Source organism: Bubalus bubalis, chromosome 17, assembly GCF_019923935.1.
Source record: "Bubalus bubalis isolate 160015118507 breed Murrah chromosome 17, NDDB_SH_1, whole genome shotgun sequence".
NCBI lineage: Eukaryota > Metazoa > Chordata > Mammalia > Artiodactyla > Bovidae > Bubalus > Bubalus bubalis.
Window position 1 is genome coordinate 4,710,957 of NC_059173.1, and position 22,448 is coordinate 4,733,404.

At 42.6% G+C, this 22,448-nt stretch overlaps 2 protein-coding genes across 11 annotated transcripts in view; both read left to right on the top strand.

The window, feature by feature from the left end:
* Positions 1–8,634, top strand: part of CHEK2 (checkpoint kinase 2) — a 39,184-nt gene extending 30,550 nt beyond the window's left edge. For 6 of the 7 annotated variants that reach the window (XM_044930641.2, XM_044930642.2, XM_025267060.3 and 3 more), the window contains 3 exons: positions 249–334; positions 4,449–4,529; positions 5,617–8,634. In XM_044930641.2, coding sequence (XP_044786576.1) covers positions 249–334; positions 4,449–4,529; positions 5,617–5,706 — 257 coding nt within the window. In that variant the 3' untranslated portion in view covers positions 5,707–8,634. The remainder of the gene's footprint in view (positions 1–248; positions 335–4,448; positions 4,530–5,616) is intronic. The other variant, XR_006545735.2, reaches the window with a different exon arrangement.
* A 138-nt stretch (positions 8,635–8,772) lies between these two features.
* TTC28 (tetratricopeptide repeat domain 28) overlaps positions 8,773–22,448 on the top strand; it is a 581,747-nt gene continuing 568,071 nt past the window's right edge. For 2 of the 4 annotated variants that reach the window (XM_006054175.4, XM_006054176.4), the window contains exon 1: positions 9,707–9,946. In XM_006054175.4, the coding sequence (XP_006054237.1) occupies positions 9,845–9,946 (102 nt within the window). In that variant the 5' untranslated portion in view covers positions 9,707–9,844. Of the gene's footprint in view, positions 9,244–9,706; positions 9,947–10,165; positions 10,332–22,448 lie in introns of those variants that run through there. The other 2 variants (XM_044930639.2, XM_044930638.2) reach the window with 2 other exon arrangements.

The window sequence follows — 22,448 nt, forward strand, 5'->3', positions numbered from 1 at the left end:
GTTGTGATATCTGAGCAGGGAGCCATGGGGACCATCATGGCATTCCTGGTGTTCTAAAGTCTTCGGACAAATACTGAGAGTGGGGAGGCCTAGGGGGCCCTGCCTGCTCTGTCTGCTGACTCACTGTGACCTCAGCCCTTCTCTCTTCTTTCTGGATGTTGGCCTGTGATTCTGGCACACTCTCATTTTGTTGATTTAATGTTTTTATCCTTCTCACTGTGATTTGCCAAATTATCTTACTGCTTTAGCTCTGGATCTCGTCAAGAAGTTGTTGATAGTGGATCCAAAGGTGCGTTTTACGACAGAAGAGGCTTTAAGACACCCGTGGCTTCAGGTGTGTATGGGGCAGTGGCTGCCTGCCTGAAATACCCAGGCAACCCTGAACTGTGTCCCTGAGATGGGGAAGAGGATGAAAACATACGTTTGCTTGGTTGGGTCTAATGCCATTTTTCAAGACTGAGCTTTAGGTGGGTGGAGGTGCATGTTTATGTCTGTGGGTGTGAGTGTGGTGTCTGGCATTTGTGTGCAGCCTTTACAGCTTGACCTCGATGAACAAGCTCTCCTTATGGCCTGTCCCGGTTCCGCTTGGCTTCTCCGAGTCTGCAGTTCAGTTGTGTTCCTTTGAGAGGTGGTTGTAGCTCCAAACCTCCACCCCAGCTGCGTCCTTCTCTTCTCTCAAACCCCTTACCTCAGACAGATGGGATGAGCTGCGTTCTCGCCATCTTCAACCTTAGATCAGGGAAACGCGGTTGGGAGGAGGGGAGCAGCCTCCCGCTGGGAGAACCTGGCTATTTCTTAAGCTCAAGTGATCGGGTATGAGGGGGTCCTACTTCCTGTTCATGGTGAGCAAGCATGCCTTTAGCAGATTGTCACCTGGGCCTTTCAAGTCTGCATTACCTCTGTGTCCCTGCTAGGGGTTGTGGCTCCCATTAGATTATGTGTTGACTTCATTCAAGCTACTGGAGTTGGAAATCCTTTGTGCCTCTGCTGGGCTAGTCTTTGGTTTTAGAATTCACTACAGCCTTGGGCAGGCTCTCTGATGGATTGCCAGGCCTGTGAGGTGGAGTTCCTTTCAGCACAGCCAGCCATACCTCTTTCTGTTAACTTGCAGTTGGTCTCTGTTACTTGTGGGGATGGATGGGGGACTTAACCAGGTTGCTTGAACTGGAGGCTCAGATACTCTGGAAATTTCTAGTCCAGGAACTCCTGGGGCCATCCAGTCTCAGCACTGTGCTTTTGGGGCTCTGGGAAGACTGTCCTTATTCTTTCTGTCATCCAACCCTCAGCTCAGGCCAGCTCAGGTTGAGAACAAGAAATCCCTACAATAAAGAAAAAAAGTAGATGTATATGTTTGGGATGTTGCCCTGGAAACAGCAGTCCCCCTGACTCCCCGCCCCACCTCCCCCCCAGAAAAAAAAAAACACCAAACTGTCAGATGATTTAGCACTTAATAGACCACACAGATTTGAAACTGCAGGACCCTGGAGAAAAGGAATTTGGAAACAAAGGGTGCCTTTGCATGTGGGGACTTAATTTTGATGAAAAAGAAAAACATTCCTCTTGGCTCTTTTCATATGCCTTAATAGGGAAACTCCTGGGGGCCAGATATGGAGGTGGAGGAGCTGTTAGTCTTGAAAAAAACAGAGCTTGCCAGTTAGGCCTGGGAACAGGATTTACATCCGCTCGAAATGTACAAACAAGTGTAGCCCATTTTTCTTTCACTTTTTGTCTCAAAAGAAAATTGTTGGTAACAGCCAAGGAAAAGGTGAAGTTCAGCCCTGCCACAGGGGTCTCACTTGAATACTCTTTTGTCCATGTTTTATTTTTCCAGCAAAAGTTGGAGTGAACATTCAATGATGACAAGGATGCCGACTGCCCACATAAATCACCTGTTAGTGACAGTTTAGGTTTTATTTTGGGAAATTCAACATTTTTGAAGAAACTAAATGGTTTTGTGGATCTGGCACTGGACTATTTGTCCACAGAATATGAATCTTGTCATTCTTTCTTGTCATCAACAGTGTCCAGTTTAGGGATGCATGTAACTTTTTGAATTATATGTGTGTGCATAGTCACTCCATTGTGTCCGACTGTTTGTGGCCCCATGGACTATAGCCTGCCAGGCTCCTCTGTCCATGGAATTTCCCAGGCAAGAATACTGGAGCCGGTTGCGATTTCCTACTCCAGGGAAACTTCCAGACCCAGGGATCGAACCCAAGTCTCTTACGTCTCCCGCACTGGCAGGCGGATTCTTGCATTGTACAGATATATGCCCAGGAGTGGGAATGCTGGAGCATATAGCAACTATTTTTTAGTTTTCTGAGGAACCTGCATACTATTTTCCATAGTGGCTGCTCCAGTTTATATTCCCGCCAACAATGTGGGAGGGTTCCCTTTTCTGCACACCTTCTCCAGCATTTATTATTTATAGACTTTTTAACGATGGCCATTCTAACCTGTGTGAGGTGGTACCGCATTGTAGTTTTGATTTGCATTTCTCTAATAATTAGCCATATGGAGCATCTTTTGATGTGCCTGTTGGCCATCTGTATGTCTTCTTTGGAGAAAATATCTATTTATGTGTTTTGCTCATTTTTTGACTGAGTTTTTGTTGTTGTTGTTGTTGAGTTGTATGAGCTGTTCGTATGTTTTGGAAATTAAGCCCTTGTCGCATCATTGGCAAATATTTTCTCCCAGTTCATAGGTTGTCCTTCAGTTCTGTTCATGGTTTCCTTTGATGTACGGAAGCTTGTAAGTTTGATAAGGTCACGTTCATTTATTTTTGCTTTAATTTCTATTGCTTTGGAAGACTGACCTAAGGAAACATCAGTATGATTTATGTCAGAGAATGTTTTGCCTCTATTCTCTTCTAGGAGTTGTATGGTGTCATGTCTTATATTTAAGCTAAGAACCTCATTTTAACTTAATTATCTGTGCAAAGGCCCTGTCTCCAAGTAGTCACAATACTGGGGGTTGGGCTTCACTATGTAAGTGGGGAAAGGGGGAGGGGATACAATTCAGCCATAACAGTCACAATTCAGTTGCCATAACGATGAACGAATAACATTTTCAACATTGAGCCCCTCTGATACAGAGGCCCCTGTGCTTATTATGGTGCCTGGCACCCAAGGGTCCTCGTAACTGTTCACTGGGTGGAAGAGGGAGGTGGGTGAGGTGGGTGGGCAGGAAGGCACAGAGGGCATGCCCGGTAGAGGCGAGCAGGTGTAGGAGGAAATAAGGGCTGGACCTTTGAGGGTGGCCTTGCCTGAGAAGTGAGATCCTAGAGGAGTGTGGATGAACTTGCTGCTTGGACAATGGGGAGGTACACTGAGTACCTCAATAAACACAGTGATGGAAGCAGGTGATTCTAGCCGCTAAATGTAGAGGATGAGATGGTGGGATGGCATCACCGACTCAATGGACATGAGTTTGAGTGAACTCCGGGAGTTGGTGATAGATAGGGAGGCCTGGCCTGCTGCAGTCCGTGGGGTCGCAAAAGTCGGACACGACTGAGCGACTGAACTGAACTGACATGTAGAACAGGTAAACTGATTGTTGTGCACTACGTTTTCTGCAGTCGAATTGCTGAATGTTGAAGGCCTTCCCTCCTTGGTTCTTCGTCGCCCCCATCCTCCATGGTGCACTGTGTATGCCAATACACAGTGGGAGGAGTGGGGGTGGGCTGGGATAGGAAGGTACACGGGGATTTGGAAATGAGCTGCTCTGGGACTCTATTCTAAACGTGCTACTTGCAATGGCTGAGCTCAGCTTTTGGCTGGCCCCAGAGTCCACATTCCTAATCATGTGGCATCTTACCTTTCTGAAGGGGGAAGCTACACTAGGCCACCTCTCCTGGTTGGCAAATTCTTAAGCCCTGCAGAAGTGAACATCTTGGGAGGTGGGCAGGGGTGTCTACGTGCCCTGCCCCACCCCTTCATTTCCATCTCTAGCAGCAGGAAGCACCTGTTCACTTTTTCCTCTCATTAACTCTGGGGTACTGTGGGCTTGCCATCCTTCTTACAACTCATACAGTGCTTGCTTGCTGAATTTTCTAGGGTGCAGGGTTGCTTTGTTAGGGTGGCCCTGGTAACATGCTTCATTGTTGGCAGTGGGAGGGGCCACTTATTGGAAAGATGTGTGGATCAGCATGGAGCCAACCCCAGTATCTGGCTTCCTGATTGCCATTTCTCAGGATCTGGGACGCTTGTTCTGAAAGTATTTGACTACTGGGGTCTGTGGTTCTCTCTGACCCACCTGGAGCGCTTAGGGTGTATGGATTTGGTTGAGCCCATGTTGACTGAGTGTTGACTGCTGATTAGACTGTTCCGTTTTCTCCCCTGCACCCCATCTTAGCCCACTTCTCTGTTTCTGGGAGCATCCTGGCCCTGCCTTTCAGGAGCCTTCTTTCCCGCATTCACAGCCTACTTAGGTTTTCCATTTCTTCACAGGATGAGGACATGAAGAGAAAATTTAACAACTTGCTTTCTGAAGAAGATAAGTTGATGGCTGTGACCCCGGTCCCTGCCCAGGTATTCTGGATGTTGGTCATTAAATGTAGGCTAATTTAAGGAGCCCATGAGTGGAGGAGGAAGAGCTTGAATAGTCTTTTCAGCTCCAATTGCTTAACATTTTTTTGTAAGGAGTAATGTCGTAGATACTTTGTTTCAGCTTGATCTGCTCTGATACATTTAGAAGATTTAATAATGAAGAATATGTTTTATGAATTAGAGAAGCACAGGTGAGGGTCATTATTCAAAAAGTCTCCTGTAAGGCAAGATTGTGTGCATGCTCAGTTGCTAAGTCTCGTCTGACTCTTTGTGACCCTATGAACTGTAGCCCACCAGACTCCTCTGCCCATGGGATATTTCCAGCAAGAATACTGGAGTGGGTTGCCATTTCCTCCTCCAGTTGATCGTCCCGACCCAGGGATCCAACCAGCGTTTCCTGTGTTGCTGGTGGATTCTTTACCACTGAGCCACATTGGAAGACTGTATTAGAGGCTCAGATTTAAATTTTTTGAAAATTTAAAAATTTGGGGGAGTGATTGATAACTTACTGATTATAGTCTTATTCCTCTGAAGATCTTTGTATATATGTTAATATCTGTTCATTTCTGTCCGGCCTTCTTTCAGTAACATTCATTTTCCTGTCGGTCCCTCACAATTCTGTAAATGGGAAAACACATGAAAGGGTCAGGAGAAGACAACCAAGAGGAGGCTGGTTATGCTGCTTGTTTCCTTGTTTTCTTTTTTTCACTGCACCACATGGCATATAGGATCTTAGTTCTCCAACCAGGGATTGAACCTGTGCCCTCTGCAGTGGAAGCACGGATGCTTAACCACTGGACCAGCAGGGGAAGTCCCTGCAGCTTACTTTTAATACGTATCGTTTGAGTGGTTGGAGGCCCCAAGGGAGAGAGATGTCAGTCCAATAAACGTGTGTGAGTCGGGGAGAGGTGTGGTAGGGGTTCAGAGCCAATGAGGACAACCAGTATTCTTGGTCCTAGAAGGTTCACATGAAGTGCTCCAAGATTACTGGAAGCATATTGGGAAACTGATAATTGTGACAAAGCCAGAGGTTTTCTTTGAACATCTCTCCCCTTTCCTTTACCTGCAGCCTTCCACAAGTCGAAAGCGGCTTCTTGAAGGGGAAGCAGAGAATGCTGACCCCACGAAGCGCCTGGCTGTGTGCGCGGCTGTCTCGTGAACACTGGTGGACCACGAAAGAAGTGTACCTTCTTGAACCCCTCTGCTGCCATTTTCTTTAAATATGTTTTGTATAGTTTGTATTTCATTATGGGACGGCTGCTTTTCCACAACCATTGACACACAATTCAAAATGTGATGGAACCTGGGCTTTGTGCTTCTGCGTGTTGATCAGCTCTTAGCTACATGCCTTTAGTGTGTATGTATCTGATACGTGTACTTCTGGTGCTTCTACTTTGGCTGTAACTAGACATGTTTCTGAGGTTACGTCCCTGGGTGAGCTGCGTACAAATTCTAAAGACCCCTTAGAAAGGTGCAGGGGAAGGGGCACAGCAAGTCAGGGTGGGGTTTGTTGAAAGTGGCTGGTTGCCAGTCTTTACCAGACAGTTGGTACTTTGGTGCACATACCATGGCCCACTTTTGTGTTTTTTAATTTTTTAAATTCAATTTTTATTTTTTTGGCTGCACAGCTTTCGGGATCTTAGTTCCCCGAACAGGGATCAAACCTGTGCCCCCTGCAGTTGAATCATGACGTCCTAACCTCTGGACCACCAGGGAATTCCCCCATGGTTAGAGTCCCATTCTCACCCTCATGGTCCCTAAAACCACAGACCCAGATAAGTTGTGAAAATCAAAAACTTCCTGATTATAGGAAAAAGACCAGAAACATTGACTGTGTTTGAAATGTAAATAAGGCATGTGGACTTGTCATGTTGACCCAATGATGACCAAGAAGACCCTATGTAAAGTGCCTGCCTTGGTTGGTCTTGTCTAGTGATTCAGTGTGCTAGGTCCTCTGATTACCATCATGTTATAAGTGGAGAACCCAGACTGAAGAAGTGAGGTGACTTACTCTATGTCACACAGCTAGGAAGTGGCAGAGCTGGGATCCAGCCCAGGGCTTCCTGACTCAAATTCATGTTCCCTATCTCCTCTGTCCCTTATTTGATGAGACTCACAGACAAAACTCATGTGAGACTGATGTCTAAATCTTGAATACTGGTATGTTCAATCATGATGGATGGATACAACCCCATAATCTGTGGAAGTTGGGACATCTTGGGGACAAGGAACAGAGGCCCATTCAAATTACTTCACGGTAAAGGAGATTTGTTTTGGTCTTACAGAGGGCTGGGCCTGGGAGGCCATCAGGAGCCCGGGTAGTTCTAATGGCTGGCTCCTCTTGTCTCCTTCCAATGCACTGAATTTGCTTCTCTGGTCACTTTGGCTGATTGATGCTAGGCCACATTGTAACCTGCTGACCATGTCATGAGTTGAGTGCCTTGGTTTGGATGCCGCTGCTGAGCCAGCCAGGGGAGGGTCAGGGGCACACAGCTGTTGCCCCAGGCAGTGAGGGTGGTGGTTGGCAATGGAAATTAAAAGGGTGTGTAGGCATTCTGAGGCTTGGCTGGCCTGTTGCTGAGGGCTAGATGGGGATTTAGGTGGTTTGCATATTTAAAGGAATGAGGCAGAGATTGCCAAGTTAGATGGGTTTCAGCTCATTTGAATACTTAATGTGAAGGCTGTGGTTTCTTAGGGCATCTTTCCCTCTGGGGTAGTCAACCAGCCCTTCTCTATTTTCAGTGCACTCTCTGATTACACCTACCATGGGTAATGGCCTCCAAAGATGTTCTTATCCTAATCCCCAGAATTTATGAATATGTTCCTTTTTCATGGCAAAAGAGATTTTGCAGGTGTGATTAAGTGAAGGATCTTGAGATGGGAAGGTTATCCTGTTTTATCAAAGTGGGCCTGTGTCATCACAGTGTTCCTTTTAAGAGGGACACAGGGGGAGTCAAGGGTCAGAAGAGAGGGAGTGGTATTCTTTGAAAACAGAGGAAGAGGCCACAAGCCATGGACTACAGGCAGTTGCTAGCAGCTGACCAAAAGCAAAGAAATGGATTCTCTCCTCACAGCCCCCCTGAAGGAACCACTGCTTTTACTTTACACCTTGACTTTAGTCACATGAAACTGATTTTAGACTCTGACCTCCAGACTTAACAGAATAAATGTGTATTGTTTTAAGCCACCCAGATTGCGGTAATTTGTTACAGCAGCCAGAGGAAACATATACTCATTAATGAGACATCAACTGCTGATCTGGGGATACCAAGCATCCACTTCCACTTCTTAACCTCATACTCCACTTTTCTTTAGGGGGGAATTCTTTTCCCCTATCCCATGAGTTCATAGCGGGAGGGGGAGATGGTACCTAAGAAGCCAAAGGGGTCCCTAGAGGCCTCTCCCCTGGTAGAGCTCCCCCCACTGACTACCCAGCTGGAGGTGGGCACAGGACTAAAACATTAGGAAATGGAGCTAGGATGGCAACATTAGTAGGAGCAATTAGAAGGGGTGTGGGGGGGTCCCTTTTTCCATCTGCCCCACCCACCCGTGTCCTGGCAGGACTGACCCCACTCCCTTCCTAGAGGGGCTCCATATGATCCATTCTGGCCAGTCTTGCTGTGATAGGCTCAGGCAGATGCATGTGACCCAAAGGGGCCCTAAAGAAAGAAAACCCAAGCCTTTGGCTGGAGCTACTGGGAAACAGTTCCTGCTGTGAATATGTAAAGTCACATTCATAAATTATGGGAAGTTAGGTTGAGAACACCTTTGGAGGCCATTATTCACCCTACCATGGTAGAGGTGTGAGCTGGGAGGTGCCTGGGACACTGGGGAGAACGGCATGAGAATGAAGTCATCACAGACAGAAGCAGAGCTGAGATGTAGAATGACTGAGCTTATTGTTTGAGTACCTGGATCCAACTATCCCTTCAGTGAAGTACCAACAAGGACTTTGATTTGTTCCCTTAGTTGATTTACTTCAAGTTGAGTTTTTTTAAATTAAACAACAAATTAATTTTTTTCATTGTTTGGTCACTTGTGTCTGGAAGAGGCCAGACTAATAAATCCAACCATTTGCAAACTCTAAGAGACCCCTGGACACTCTTCTTTTTAAGTAGGGAAAACTAAACAACTGCTGTTGTTTTAGTGCCAACTTCAGGGTTTTTGGAGAGGTTTGGGGCAAAGAATGGAAAGTGAAGATGTGGGAACTACGAGTCCCTCCAGCCTCAAGGTTGAGAGAACCCCCTCCCAGCTAATTATACCACAGGGTTTGGGAGCAGAGCCCCCTTCATTAAACTTTTAGGAGTCTTGGAAGGACAGGGCTGGAATTATACCACTGAAACTTAGAGAGCTTGCTCTGTGCCAGGCATTGTGCTCAGACACACGTGTGCTTCCTCAGAAAGCTCACCTCAGCCCTGTGAGGCGTTACTGCCCCTCCTCCCTTTATGGGTTTAGAGATTTCCCAGTTGGCAAGAAGTGGAGGCAAGACTTGAACGGAAATTTCCCTTTTCAAGAGAGCTTGGTTTTTGATCATAAAATTACTTAAGAGGTTTTGTCACCAGTTTACCACTTGATAAAAGTACTAGGTGCGGTATTGATATTTTATCTGGATTACTTCAAGGCCTCTGACTTGCCTTAGTTGTTAAACCTTCCCCATTAAGGAAAAACAGGCTTCTGGAGACCTGACCTTAATCAGGTAAAGGTTAGTGGAGACGCGGGACTCGAACTCAAGTTTCTCCATTGAGTGTGGCTTTTCCAGAGGCATAGACATCCAATTGTGCCGCTTAGGTTCACGCACGTGCTCACAGACCACCGCGATGGGGATCTCGATCACCTTAGCGGTGTCCTTCACCTCACACTTTTGGGGGTAATTCCCTCTTGGGGTAGACCACCGCTTCAAGTCCAAGCAGGTGAAGCTTTTAAAAGGGGTAATGCTACGAGGGGCCTGGTCTGGCATCGTCCGCAGTGCGGCAGGCGGCTGCGCCCAGCCCAGAACAGCGAGCGCTTGGGCCTGGCCGGACGGGTGCGGAGGGGGTGGGAGCGAAGCTGGGAAGAGCGGGGCCGGGACCGGAGGGCGTCAGGCTTCGGGGGGCGGGGGCGCGGCGAGTGCGCGCGTGCGCGGTCGGGGGCACGCGCGGAGGCGCGCGGGGAGCGTGCGCGGCGCGTGCGCGGCGGGGGGTAGTGTGAGACGCCGCGGCGACGCGCGGCACGGCGGGAACATGGCGCGCGGAGCCGGCGCGCGCGCCTAGCTGGCGGGACCGTTAGCTCGAGGCGGACGCGGCCCGTGCCCCGCGGGGATGGAGCAGTCACCGCCGCCCGCGCCTGAGCCCACCCCGGGGTCGACCCCAGCACGGAGTCGTAGACGACGGGAGCCCGAGTCGCCGCCGGCGCCGGCTCCGGTGAGTGCTTGAGGGGCGCGGGCCGGGAGACTTTCTTTGTGAAACTCCGTCGGTGCGAGCCGGGCCGGGCCTCTGAGGCTGACGAGCGCCCGCGAGGCGGAACCCGCCCGGCCGTCCGGGTTCGAGCCCTGCCTCGCGTCGCTCGGCTTCGGGACCGGGTCTGTCGCCTGCCCGCCTCAGTTTCCGCGGGGGTGTTTGTGTGTGCGCGCCAGCGGGGAGGGGAGCGGTATACAGTCAGCGCCTACTGCGCGCGGTGCCACTCCTTGCCTCTGGCCCCTCGAGGCGGCGACTGCCCGCGGCCCGGGCCCACGGGAGAGGGAGACCGCAGCCTCTGGGAGACAGGTGTCGGTGCAGCTCCGGGATGCTCAGGTGCAGACAGCCCCAGGTGAATCTGAGGGAGTGAGCTGGCCGTCCTCGGAAGGAAGCAAGTCTGTCAGTGTGTCAGCACAGAGGGTATTTTGGAATGCTTTACATTAATCTCAGCTGGTGGTGGTGTTGGGGTATTTATCCGTTTGAGTGCCGGAAGCTGAGTGAAATGGACTGAAACCGAGTGAAATGGAGGTGTGGCTCCCACTGGGTGGGATGGGATGCCCCCGAGCACCCTGCCCCCAGACAGCCAGGGTTTGGGAATAAACTGGAGCGCTTGATAAAAACACAGGCGTCACGACTCACCCCAGGCCCGGGCTCTCCAAGGCAGAGAAGCACATTTGAATTTTTAACAAACTCTTAAGTTACTATGTTCAGAGCTCACCGTGGCATCCTGGTATCACTCGCGGTGCTTGGCTCATGGTAGATGGTCAGTAAATATTTGCAGGAAGACTGACTTAGGGAGCTTCCAAAATAGGAGTTCTTGAGGTATTTTCAGGAGCTTTTTGATGTTAAGATCTCTGTCAGATATACTGTATGTGATTTTCCTCAGGTCCCAACTTAACTTTTATGACTGTTTATAAATTCCTTGTTTTCAGTATATTTTAGGCAAAACCAGGGTATATACATTGCTTAGTATATGCCATCAACTGTGTATACCCTAGCTAGATTGAAATTAATTTCAGAAACTGAATTCTGAATAAAAAAATGCATATTTTTTTTCTCTTCATCACTTGGGAACGCTAGGCTTATAGGATTTTGTTCTTTTGAGGCAGGTAAATATTTACATTTTCATCAAAGCAAATCTGAATTACTGTTTATTCAGAAAGTTGGCAATTTGCTTAAACTTCTGAGTATTTGTTAATCTTTATGTGATATTTTGAAATTGAGATTTATGTTTAGTTCAGAATCAATGCTGAGTAGAATTGTTTGAAAGTTATTTGATATTTCAGGGGCTGTTTTTTTCATGTGTTTTGAATTTCAGTAGTTGATTTAATTTTAGTAGTTCTTGATGGATGAAATATGAATGTATAGGAAGACAAAATTTTAGGAATTGAGATTGCATCTGAAGAAGAAGAAAAACTGAAAATTAGGTGCTCTTTTTCTCCCACTGTTTCATTTGTGTAGTTCATGCAATGTCTTTTAAGGAATTCCTTCTTTTGAGATATAATTGACATATAATATTAGTTACAGGTGTACAATATAATGGCTTGATTAGTTACAGGTGTATAACATGATTTGAAATTTATATATTGCAAAGTGATCACAATAAGTTATATCATTAAAATTTTTTTCTTGTGATAAGAGGTTTCAAGATCTGCTCTTTTAACAACTGTCAATTATGCAATACAGTGTTATTAACTATAGTCACCGTGCTGTGCATTATGTTCCCATGACTTTTTTTTTTAAAGTATCTTAAAAAAACAACTCAGCTTTTTTGAGATAGAATTATCTTACAATACATAGTCTTGTGTGACTGGTTTCTTTCCCTTAGCACAGTGTTTCTGAGGTTTATCCATGTTGCATGTGTATCATTTATTTATTGCTGAGTAATATTGAACAGATATACCACATTTTATCTTTTGATGCATTGATCGACATGTCCCCCCCCCCCCCACATTTTGGTTATAATAAATAATACTGCTATGAACATTTGTATGCAAGTTTCAGTGTGGATGTAATGTTTTGATTTTTCTTGGGCATACCCCATTTGCTGGGTTATATGATAACTCTGTATTAATGTTTTGAAGAGTTGAAAATCTGTTTCCTGAGGCATTGCATCCTTTTGCGTTCCCACCAGCAGTGTATGAGAGGTTTACATTCTTGCCAGTACTTGTTACAGTTTGTCTTTTTAACTTAGTCTTCTTAGTAGGTGTTAAGTGGTATCTCATTGCGATTTTGATTTGCATTTCCTTGATGACTAATGATATTGGGTGTGTGTGTCTGTGTGTGCATGCGTGCATGAACTTACTGCCCATTTGTATGTATTTGGAGAAATGTCTGTTCAAATCCTTTGTCCATTTCAGGTATCCAGTTTTTCATTGGGTTATTTGTCTTTTTATTATTGAATTGCAGGAGTTTTAAAAACTCCTGTTTGTCTTTTTATTATTGAGTTGTAGGAGCTTAAAAATTTTTGGTTACTAAGTCACATATATGATTTGCAAATGTTTTCTCCCATTCTGTAGGTTGTGTTTTCAGTTTTTTGACTCTTCAAGTTTTCTGTTTCAAATCTTTCCTCGAAAATGGTAATGTCCTTTTTTGCAAAGTTTTGTGATGAAGTCCAAATTATCTGTTTTTGCTTTTGTTGCTCATGCTTTTGTTGCTGTATCTAAGAATTCATTGCCAAATTCAAGGAAACCCTATGCTTTCTTCTAAGAGTTTTATGTTTTTAGTCCTTATATTTAGGTTGTCAATCAATTCTAAATTGATTTTTGTGTATGGTGTAAAGCAGTGGCCCAAGTTCATTCTTTTGCATATGGTGATCCAGTTATCTCAGCACTATGTATTGAAAAGACTCTTCTAGTTCCATTGAATGTTCTTTGTATCCTTATTGAAAATCAGCTGACTATATGTTGGGTTTTATTTCTGGATTCTCAATTTTATTCTGTTGTCTATCTTTATGCCAGTACTATACTATTTGGTTACAGTACATTTGTATTGATAATAAGCTTGTAATAGGTTTTGAAAGTAAGTGTAAGTCTTGTAACTTCATTCTTTTTCAAGACTTTTTTTGACTTTTCTGGGTCCCTTGCATATGGATTTTAGGATCAGCTTGTCAATTTCTGCCCAAGAGTGGCTGGAATTTTTATAGATTGTGTTTAATCTGTTCTTTCAATAATGTTTTGTAGTTTTCAGGCCCAGGTCTTAAACTTCTTCCAAAAATTTATTCCTTAGTGTTTATTTTGTTGTAGTAGTTGCTGTTGTACCTGGAACTGTTACCAACATTTCATTTCACATCATCGTTCATCACTAGTTCATTGCCAGTGTATAGTAGAAATACAGTTGAGTTTTTGGATATGTCTTTTTAAATATTTATTTTTAATTGGAGGATAATTGTTTTACAATGTTGTGTTAGTTTCTGCTGCACAACAACATGAGTCAGCTGTTTCTGCTGTACAGCACTGTGAATTAGCTGTAAGCACACATATATCCCTTCCCTTTTGAGCCTTTCTCTCACCCCCCTTAGATGTTATCTTTCAACCTCATCATTTAGTGGTAGTCGCTTCAAGTTTTCTGTTTCAGATCTTTCCTCGGAAATGGTAAGGAGAAAAGGTCTTTGAAAGCTCAAGTATGGATGCAGATGTAGGTTCATATCTCCAGATTTTGCCTCTGCAACTTACTAGTTGAGTTTTTGACAAATCTTAACTGTTACTACATCTCAGTGTTCTCATATACGTAATGGGACAGTGATATCCACCTCAAAGAATTACTAAATAAGAGAGAATGTAGGTAGGTATTTAGAACAATGCCTTGCGTGTGGTAGGGATTTGGTACTTGTTGTTTATCTTCTTTTGCTAATTAGCTATTTAAAAGCAAGCCCCAAAGCAAACAAAACTGCCAAACCAAAAAAAAAAAAACACCTCTTTTCCCCCAAAATAAACAAACACAACCCCCCACAAATAAACAAGCCTAAAACACAGACAAGACAAAAAAAAACACAAAAAACGAAACAACCAAACCACAAAAACCCACAAAGGAAAAACCACAGACAAAAACCTCAAACCTCTTCCTGTCCCCATCACTTTTCTGTGACCCAAGAAATCCCTGTGAGCGCTTGAGGAACAGTGAAGGACAAAGTCTCCCACACCACACAGTTGTATTATAGAAGGCTGCTAAATCTAGGCTGTGTGTATGATACTTGATAGTATATTTGTATGTATTATTAAAAATAAAAGTGTAACTGAAAGCTGTTTTTATTCCACAGTTCTTATTAATGTGCTGTTCTTTTACTACTTATTTTTCCTAAAATCAGAAGCAGTGCTTTTTCATTAAGTTTGATGGTTACAATTCTTACTTCTTTAGAGTGGTTGCTAATTTAGAAAAACTCTTTTAGAGACAGAGAACCTGATGTTTAAACTTAAATTTAATAGTACTTTTATTTTGAGGTTTCTTTAGTAGCTAGATTGCTGTTTTATGTAGGAGGATTCAGAAATAACAATATTAAGGCAGATATGGTGCTTGGAACAAATCATGTTCACTGAATGTGTATTCACTATGAACCAAAGAAAATAATTGTTTATATTGTAAGTATTATTTAAACAAAAGCTTATCTTCAAGATCACAATTAAATTTATAGCCCCCACATCCTAAGACTGATAACTCATAGATATTTCTATAAAAAATTTAAATCATAGTGTCTTTATTAAAAAAAAAAAACAACTTTGGACTTTCCTAGGGGTCAGTGGCTGAGTCCACACCTCCACTGCAGGGGACACAGATTCAACCCCTGGTCAGGGAAGATCCTGCATGTGGTGTGGTAAATTAAACCCTTTTATTATTACAAAAACTGTGTGTTTGCATTGTATGAAATTAGAAAATATAAGACAAGCAAAAATACCACCCTCATAACGTTGCCAATATAGTGATTACTGTTAATACTTTAATGCATAACTTTCTGGAACTTTTTCTGTACATTTTTTTTTTTTTTTGACCGCGTGACTTATGGGATATTGAAATCAGAGACTAGTCCATTTTATTGGAAATCAAAGTAGTACTGGGAGACTGGAGCTTCTCTAGTGGCTCATATGGTAAAGAATCTGCCCGCAATGTGGGAGACCTGAGTTCAATCCTTGTGTTAGGAAGATCCCTTGGAGGAGGGCATGGCAACTCACTCCAGTATTCTTGCCTGGAGAATCCCCATGGACAGAAGAGCCTGGTGGGCTACAGTCCACAGGGTCGCAAAGAGTCGGACATGACTGAGCGACTCAGCACGCACATGCACACGCACACGGAGATTGGGAAAGCAGTAAGAGTAACTAGAGAGTAGAACGAACACACCCCCACACCCCCACACACACAAACACACAAACACACACCCCGGTAAGAGTAACTAGAGAGTAGAACCGCAAAAGTGGGGAGGCAGGTGGTCTTTAAGGGCTCTAATTGCCCTTACTGCGACCACTACCAAAAACCGGTTAACTTGCAGTATTCTGAAATGTGAGTTGTTGAGATTCTGGTTGACAAATAACGATTCGTAATGGGGATGTGGTACTGTGTTGTGGGTAAAGAACAGATTGCTAAGAAATAGCAGGTGGTCTCCATAACGCAGGAAACCTGACTCTGTGTTGTGGTTTTGCAAGAGTAAAAAAAAGTTTAGCTGTGACTGTTACATATGGGAAGGAATCTTACTGTATACAGTTTCCCTTTTTGTAATTATATATATGACATTTCCATGCTATGACTGCATAAGTTTTCCATAGTGGAAGTTAAAAAATTGCCATAGTAGTGTTTCTATTAATGTGGACTTAATTTCAGAAAATGATGGGAAATTTTTAAAATCAATATTCTTTTCACTTGCAGAAGTGCATAAAAAATGTCACTTTGATGAAGTTGGAACTTCCTAAGATGATTATTTCCCTCTGTCATCATAAAAGGAAAATCAGAAAACTTGATGCCTATATTTTGCAAAATCATGCATTGGTGTCTATTTTTAGATAATAGGCACAAAAAAATAGTTTTTGAAGATGAGAAGAAAGTAAGAATAGGCAGAAGAAAAGACATATTGGAAAAGAATCAACCAAATAAACAGAAAGTAGAAGCAAGCAGAGATGAGAGAAGAGGGTAATTATTAGATTTAAAGGACAATATTCTAAAAATTGTGAAAGTCACTCAGTTGTGTCCAACTCTTTGCAACCCCATGGATATACAGTCCATGGAATTTTCCAGGCCAGAATACTGGAGTGGGGTAGCTGTTCCCTTCTTCAAGGGACGTTCCCACCCGGGGATCAAACCCAGATTTCCCACATTGCAGGGGGGTTCTTTACCAGCTAAGCTACCAGGGAAGCCCAAGAGTACTGGAGTGGGTAGCCTATCCCTTCTCCAGTGAAATCTTTCCGACCCAGGAATCGAACTAGGATCTCCTGCATTGCAGGCAGATTCTTTACCAGCTGAGCTAAAAGAAAAAAAAAAATTGATATCCCTAGTGGCTTAGTTGGGATCCCACTGCAATGTGGGAGACCTGGGTTCGATCCCTGGGTCGGGAAGATCCCCTGGAGAGGGAAATGGCAACCCATTCTTGTATTCTTGCCTGAAAAATTCCATGGATAGAGGAGCCTGGTGGGCTACAGTCCATGAGGTCACAAAGAGCTGGACATGACTGAGTGACCAACTTTCACTTTTCATTCCAAAAATTACTGGGATCTCTGTTTGAGGCTTGCAGGACTTTAGTTCCCAGACCAGGGATTGAACCCATGCCACCTGCAGTGGAGATGGAATCCTAACCACTGGATTGCCAGGGAATTCCCAAGACAGTCTTGAAAAAGAACAAATTTAGAGGTCTCACTCTTCCCAGTTTCAAAATCTGTAAAGTGAGAGTAATCAAGACAGTGTGTTACTAGCATAGGAATAATATAAGTCTATGGAATTGAGAGTCTGGAAATAAATCCTCACATGTATGGTCAACTGATTCTCAACAGTAATGTGAAGACCATTCAAAGTGGGCGGAATTGTCTTTTCAGTGAAAGTTGCTGGACAGCAGACAACTGGATATCCACATACAAAAGGTTGAATTTGGACCCCTATCTTACACCATACACAAAAATTAACTCAAAATTTATTGAAGACCTAAATGTAAGAGCAAAAACAATAAAATTCTTAAAAAAGCACGGGTCTATAAGTGACAACATTTTAAATGCAAGCATGTTAACGTTTACATATTTATGAGATTATTATGCCAAGTTATAGAGCAGAGGAAGCCATCAACTTTGTAAGACTTACCCCGTGACCTTCGTCTTCTAAGAGCTTGCTGCTGCTGCTAAGTCACTTCAGTCGTGTACGACTCTGCGACCTAAGAGACGGCAGCCCACCAGGCTCCTCTGTCACTGGGATTCTCCAGGCAAGAATACTGGAGTGGGTTGCCATTGCCTTCTGCTCTAAGAGCTTAGTTTCCTGAAATTTTGTTAGTATAGTTTGATACTGAAGAGTATATATTTAATAAGGCTAAGCACTTAGGTTGAAACAGTACTTTTTATTTTGGAGTGAATTTGTTGTTGCTAAGTTGTGCCCAACTCTTTGTGACCCCATGGACTGCAGCTTGTACATCCCGGAGTTTGCTCAAATTCATGTCCATTGAGTTGGTGATGCTGTCCAACCATCTCATCCTCTGTTGGCTCCTTCTCCTCCTGCCTTCAATCTTTCCCAGCATAAGGGTCTTTTCCAATGAGTTGGCTCTTCGCCTTATGTGACCAAAGTATTGGAGCTTCTATAACAGTCCTTCTAATGAGTATTCAGTGTTGATTTCCTTTAGGATTGACTGGTTTGATTTGGTCATTCTCATTTCCCTCTCAGAAATTTTCATGTTACTAATATGATTTTGGAATTCAGGCACCTTTATTGGACATTTGACCTTGTATATAGTTTCTTGTCCTTGGGAAAAAATGTATTACGGGGATTGCACAATTTGCTGAGAGAGTACTAAAAACAGTCACAAATGCTTTTGTTCTGTATGTAATATTTTTGTGTAGAGTGCTGTCTTAAATCTTTTAGATTATGCAGAAATGGGATTTTTGAAAGTTGCTCCATTGTCAAATACTACTCTTGTTAAATTACTTCCTAATCTCTATGAAGATTTATGAGAACTATTTATAAAAATTGTTCTGGAAATTGGTCATAAATTCAAGATACATTTTATGAAAAGTAAAATTTTCATTAGGTGTATTTGGAAGAATCATGTAAATTATAAAATACTGTATGTTGGCAGTGTTCTTGCCATAAAGTATAGGGTCTGTTGATTTCAGATTTTAATCACTAATCACTAACATTTTGTGTTTACTGTGTTTTACGTACTGTTCTAAGTCCTTTACATAAGTTAACTCATTTAATTCTCACAACTGTCTTTCTTGGGAGATAGTTGTTACCCCTTATTACACAAAAGAAAACTGAGGTACGGCAAGGTTACTATGTAGTATCCTGCTCAAGTTCCACAGTTAGGAAGCTGAGTTGCCCTGGATTCTAAGTTAGTAGTTAGGCTCTGGAGTTTATTTTCTTAACCATTGCACTGGACTGTCTTTGATTTGAATGATCATTAAGCAAATAATAATCCATTATAACTTTTGCTATGGGATATTAGACTTACTGCTGGACAGTAATATAGGAATGCCCCTGGATGTTTTGTAAACATCTAGTTTTTGGGATTTAAGGTTATGTTGGCACAGTATTCTGAAATTTGAGTCTTTATAATGATAGAGCAAAAGGATGAGTACTTGAAACTGAGTTTATTCTTTCATTTTATTATCTCACAACTTTATTAATCAAAATATAAACTTAACGGCAGGGTAAGCAGTTTATTTTTAAGTATTTAAAGTTATAAATCTGTTATTAAACTAATACTTAATGCAGTATCTGACATACATGTTTTTTGAATGAATACTGGGAATTAAACTAGATAATGAAGAAAAGTATCAAAATGAGGCTATATAAAAATAATTGTTTTTAAGATAGTAAAGGAATGATTATAATTTCATATGCATCTCTGAAATAAAAGAATTGTAAAATCATTGCTTATATCTTCTTTCTTATTAATGAAGGGAATCAGTCTTTATAATGCAAATTAAAAGTTGTTAACTAAAAACAAAAGATAATTAACACTATAAGTAATTTATTGATTCAGAATTTTAGCCCAAGGACAGATTTGAAAAATAAACTACAGTTTTAGTTTCCTGAAAGAAGTTTTTGGTTATTTCTACTTAATAAATATTAATTTTTGAGCTTATTTTTCTTGAATTAAAGAGTTGAAATAGTTAAATGTCTCAGTTTTACACTGCTCTCTCTTTCTGCATACCTGTATATATATATGTATTTGACTGCACCATGCAACTTATGGGATGTTTTTTCCCTGATGCAAGAATTGAACCCAGGGCCTCAGCAGCAAGAGTATAGAGTCCTAACCACTGGACCACCAGGGAATTCCCTACTCTTCTGCTTTAGAGTACATATTTATTTCTAGTTGAAGTTGGAGGAGTTAGATTTAGTTTGTGTTTAATACTAGCTGAATTTTTTTCAAAATGTAGTTGGTTTGCCACGATTGTCATAGCATTAAAAAAAAAAGAATTATTTGTTTGGTTGCACTGGGTCTTAGCTGTGGCATGTGGGATCTAGTTTCCTGACCAGGGAATGAACTCAGGCCCTCTGCATTAGGAGCACAGTCTTAACCACTGGACTACCAGGGAAGTCTCTGTCATAGCATTTTGATTGATCAGAGGAAGTTGTGAAAGTGAATTTGTATCAATTTGGCTCAAACATTAAAAAAAAGTCTTGTTTCTTCTTGTGTAGTATTTTATTACATTTTGTGTATAGTTACTTTAAATGCAGCAGTATTTTAACATTAACTTTTAAAAATACTCTCCTGGAGGTGTCTTTTCCTTTAGATGAAATCTCCAGGTTTCAAGATGTGATGCTTAAGTACTACTTTGTCTCCTGAGAGTGCACTGTGAAAAGATTGCTGTACTAAAGCATGACTATTTTTAATAGAAGCAATTAGACCTTTGCAATATTTGAGTATCTTTCCTTTTTATTAGTTGTGCATCAAAAAAACCAGGACCAAGTGCATCAGGCATCCTATGACTATTTCAAAGGGTGAAAGTTTATGAATTCCAAAAAGGGTGGGTCTAAGATTTAGAAGGACCAATGGCAATGCTTTTGGTCAAGGTATTTGGAGAGCCTCTACAAATTTTTCCAGTCTTAATGCTATTTGGGCATTTGACTAAACCAGAGGATTGAGGGTGGTAAACACAGTGAAAGTATTGTAAAACCAGCCAAACTTCTCAGGCTTGTCAAAGGAAGTGGCCATAGAATGTGTTCTTGATCACTGTGAAGTTTGAGAAGCATTCTTTTGGTAGGGATAATTTTTTTCTTAAAGGACTTTTTAGCCACAAAGGAGGCAGTAGCCTGTCTGCAAGGGAATGCTTCCATCCAGTGTGATAACATACAAACCATGACTAAAACATATTTATATTCATGAGACAGAAGAAGTTATATGATATGCATTTTGCCAGACCTCAAATGGTCCATTGGGCAGTTTAAAATGTCCAAGAGCAGTACTAACAGGCTTCTCTGGGTTGTGCTTAGATAAATGAGACAAGTGAGGTAGGCACTTTTTGTGGCCTTGTTATTGTTTTCTCACCAATATTGATTCATGAAGGCTATCATTTTGTTGGTAGACCAGTGGCTTATTGCATGTACAATGGTGAGGACTGAGAATTTGAGAGTCTCTGGTAGGATGGGGTTGTTATTTGGTCCAAACCAGAGCTTTCTCTTTTTATCAAGTCAACAATTGTTGAGTTTCCAATACTGTTTTTGTTTTTTTCTGAGGCCATTGTTGGGCTTCTGTAGCCAGTTTTCCTAAGTTGTCATTTAGGGAAGTATCCCTTTCGACCATGACAGAGGTTTGGCGATTGTTGGTTCCTTTAACGGTAGCATTCCTTGCAGAGATGTCAGCAAGGTGATTTCCCTTAGCTTCCAGAGAGTCAAGTTTAGAATGCCCTGGAATTTTAATAGCTATCCTGGAATGGAAGTCAAGTGGGCCTTAGAAAGCATCAAAACAAACAAAGCTAGTGGAGGTGATGGAATTCCAGTTAAACTATTCCAAATCCTGGAAGATGATGCTGTGAAAGTGCTGCATTCAATATGCCAGCAAATTTGAAAAACTCAGCAGTGGCCACAGGACTGGAAAAGGTCAGTTATCATTCTAATCCCAAAGAAAGGAAATGCCAAAGAATGCTCAAACTACTGCACAATTGCACTCATCTCACACGCTAGTAAAGTAATGCTCAAAATTCTCCAAGCCAGGCTTCAGCAATACGTGAACCGTGAACTTCCAGATGTTCAAGCTGGTTTTAGAAAAGGCAGAGGAACCAGAGATCAAATTGTCAACATCCTCTGGATCATCGAAAAAGCAAGAGAGTTCCAGAACAACATCTATTTCTGCTTCATTGAGTATGCCGAAGCCTTTGACTGTGTGGATCACAATAAACTGTGGAAAATTCTGAAAGAGATGGGAATACCAGACCACCTGACCTGCCTCTTGAGAAACCTATATGCGGGTCAGGAGGCAACAGTTAGAAGTGGACTGTTGGAACAGTGACTGGAGCAACAGACTGGTTCCAAATAGGAAAAGGAGTCTGTCAAGGCTGTATATTGTCACCCTGCTTATTTAACTTATGTGCAGAGCACATCATGAGAAACGCTTGGCTGGAAGAAGCACAAGCTGGAATCAAGATTGCCGGGAGAAATATCAATAACCTCAGATATGCAGATGACACCACCCTTATGGCAGAAAGTGAAGAGGAACGAAAAACCTCATGATGAAAGTGAAAGAGGAGAGTGAAAAAGCTGTCTTAAAACTCAACATTCAAAAAATGAAGATCATGGCATCTGGTCCCATCACTTCATGGGAAATAGATGGGGAAACAGTGTGAGACTGTTTTTTTTTTTTGGGGCCCCAAAATCACTGCAGATGGTGATTGCAGCCATGAAATTAAAAGATGCTTACTCCTTGGAAGGAAAGTTATGACCAACCTAGATAGCATATTCAAAAGCAGAGACATTACTTTGCCAACAAAGGTCCGTCTAGTCAAGGCTATGGTTTTTCCTGTGGTCATGTATGGATGTGAGAGTTGGACTGTGAAGAAGGCTGAGCGCCGAAGAATTGATGCTTTTGAACTGTGGAGTTGGAGAAGACTCTTGAGAGTCCCTTGGACTGCAAGGAGATCCAACCAGTCCATTCTGAAGATCAGCCCTGGGATTTCTTTGGAAGGAATGATGCTAAAGCTGAAACTCCAGTACTTTGGCCACCTCATGCGAAGAGTTGACTCATTGGAAAAGACTCTGATGCTTGGAGGGATTGGGGGCAGGAGGAAAAGGGGATGATGGAGGATGAAATAGCTAGATGGCATCACTGACTCGATGGACGTGAGTCTGA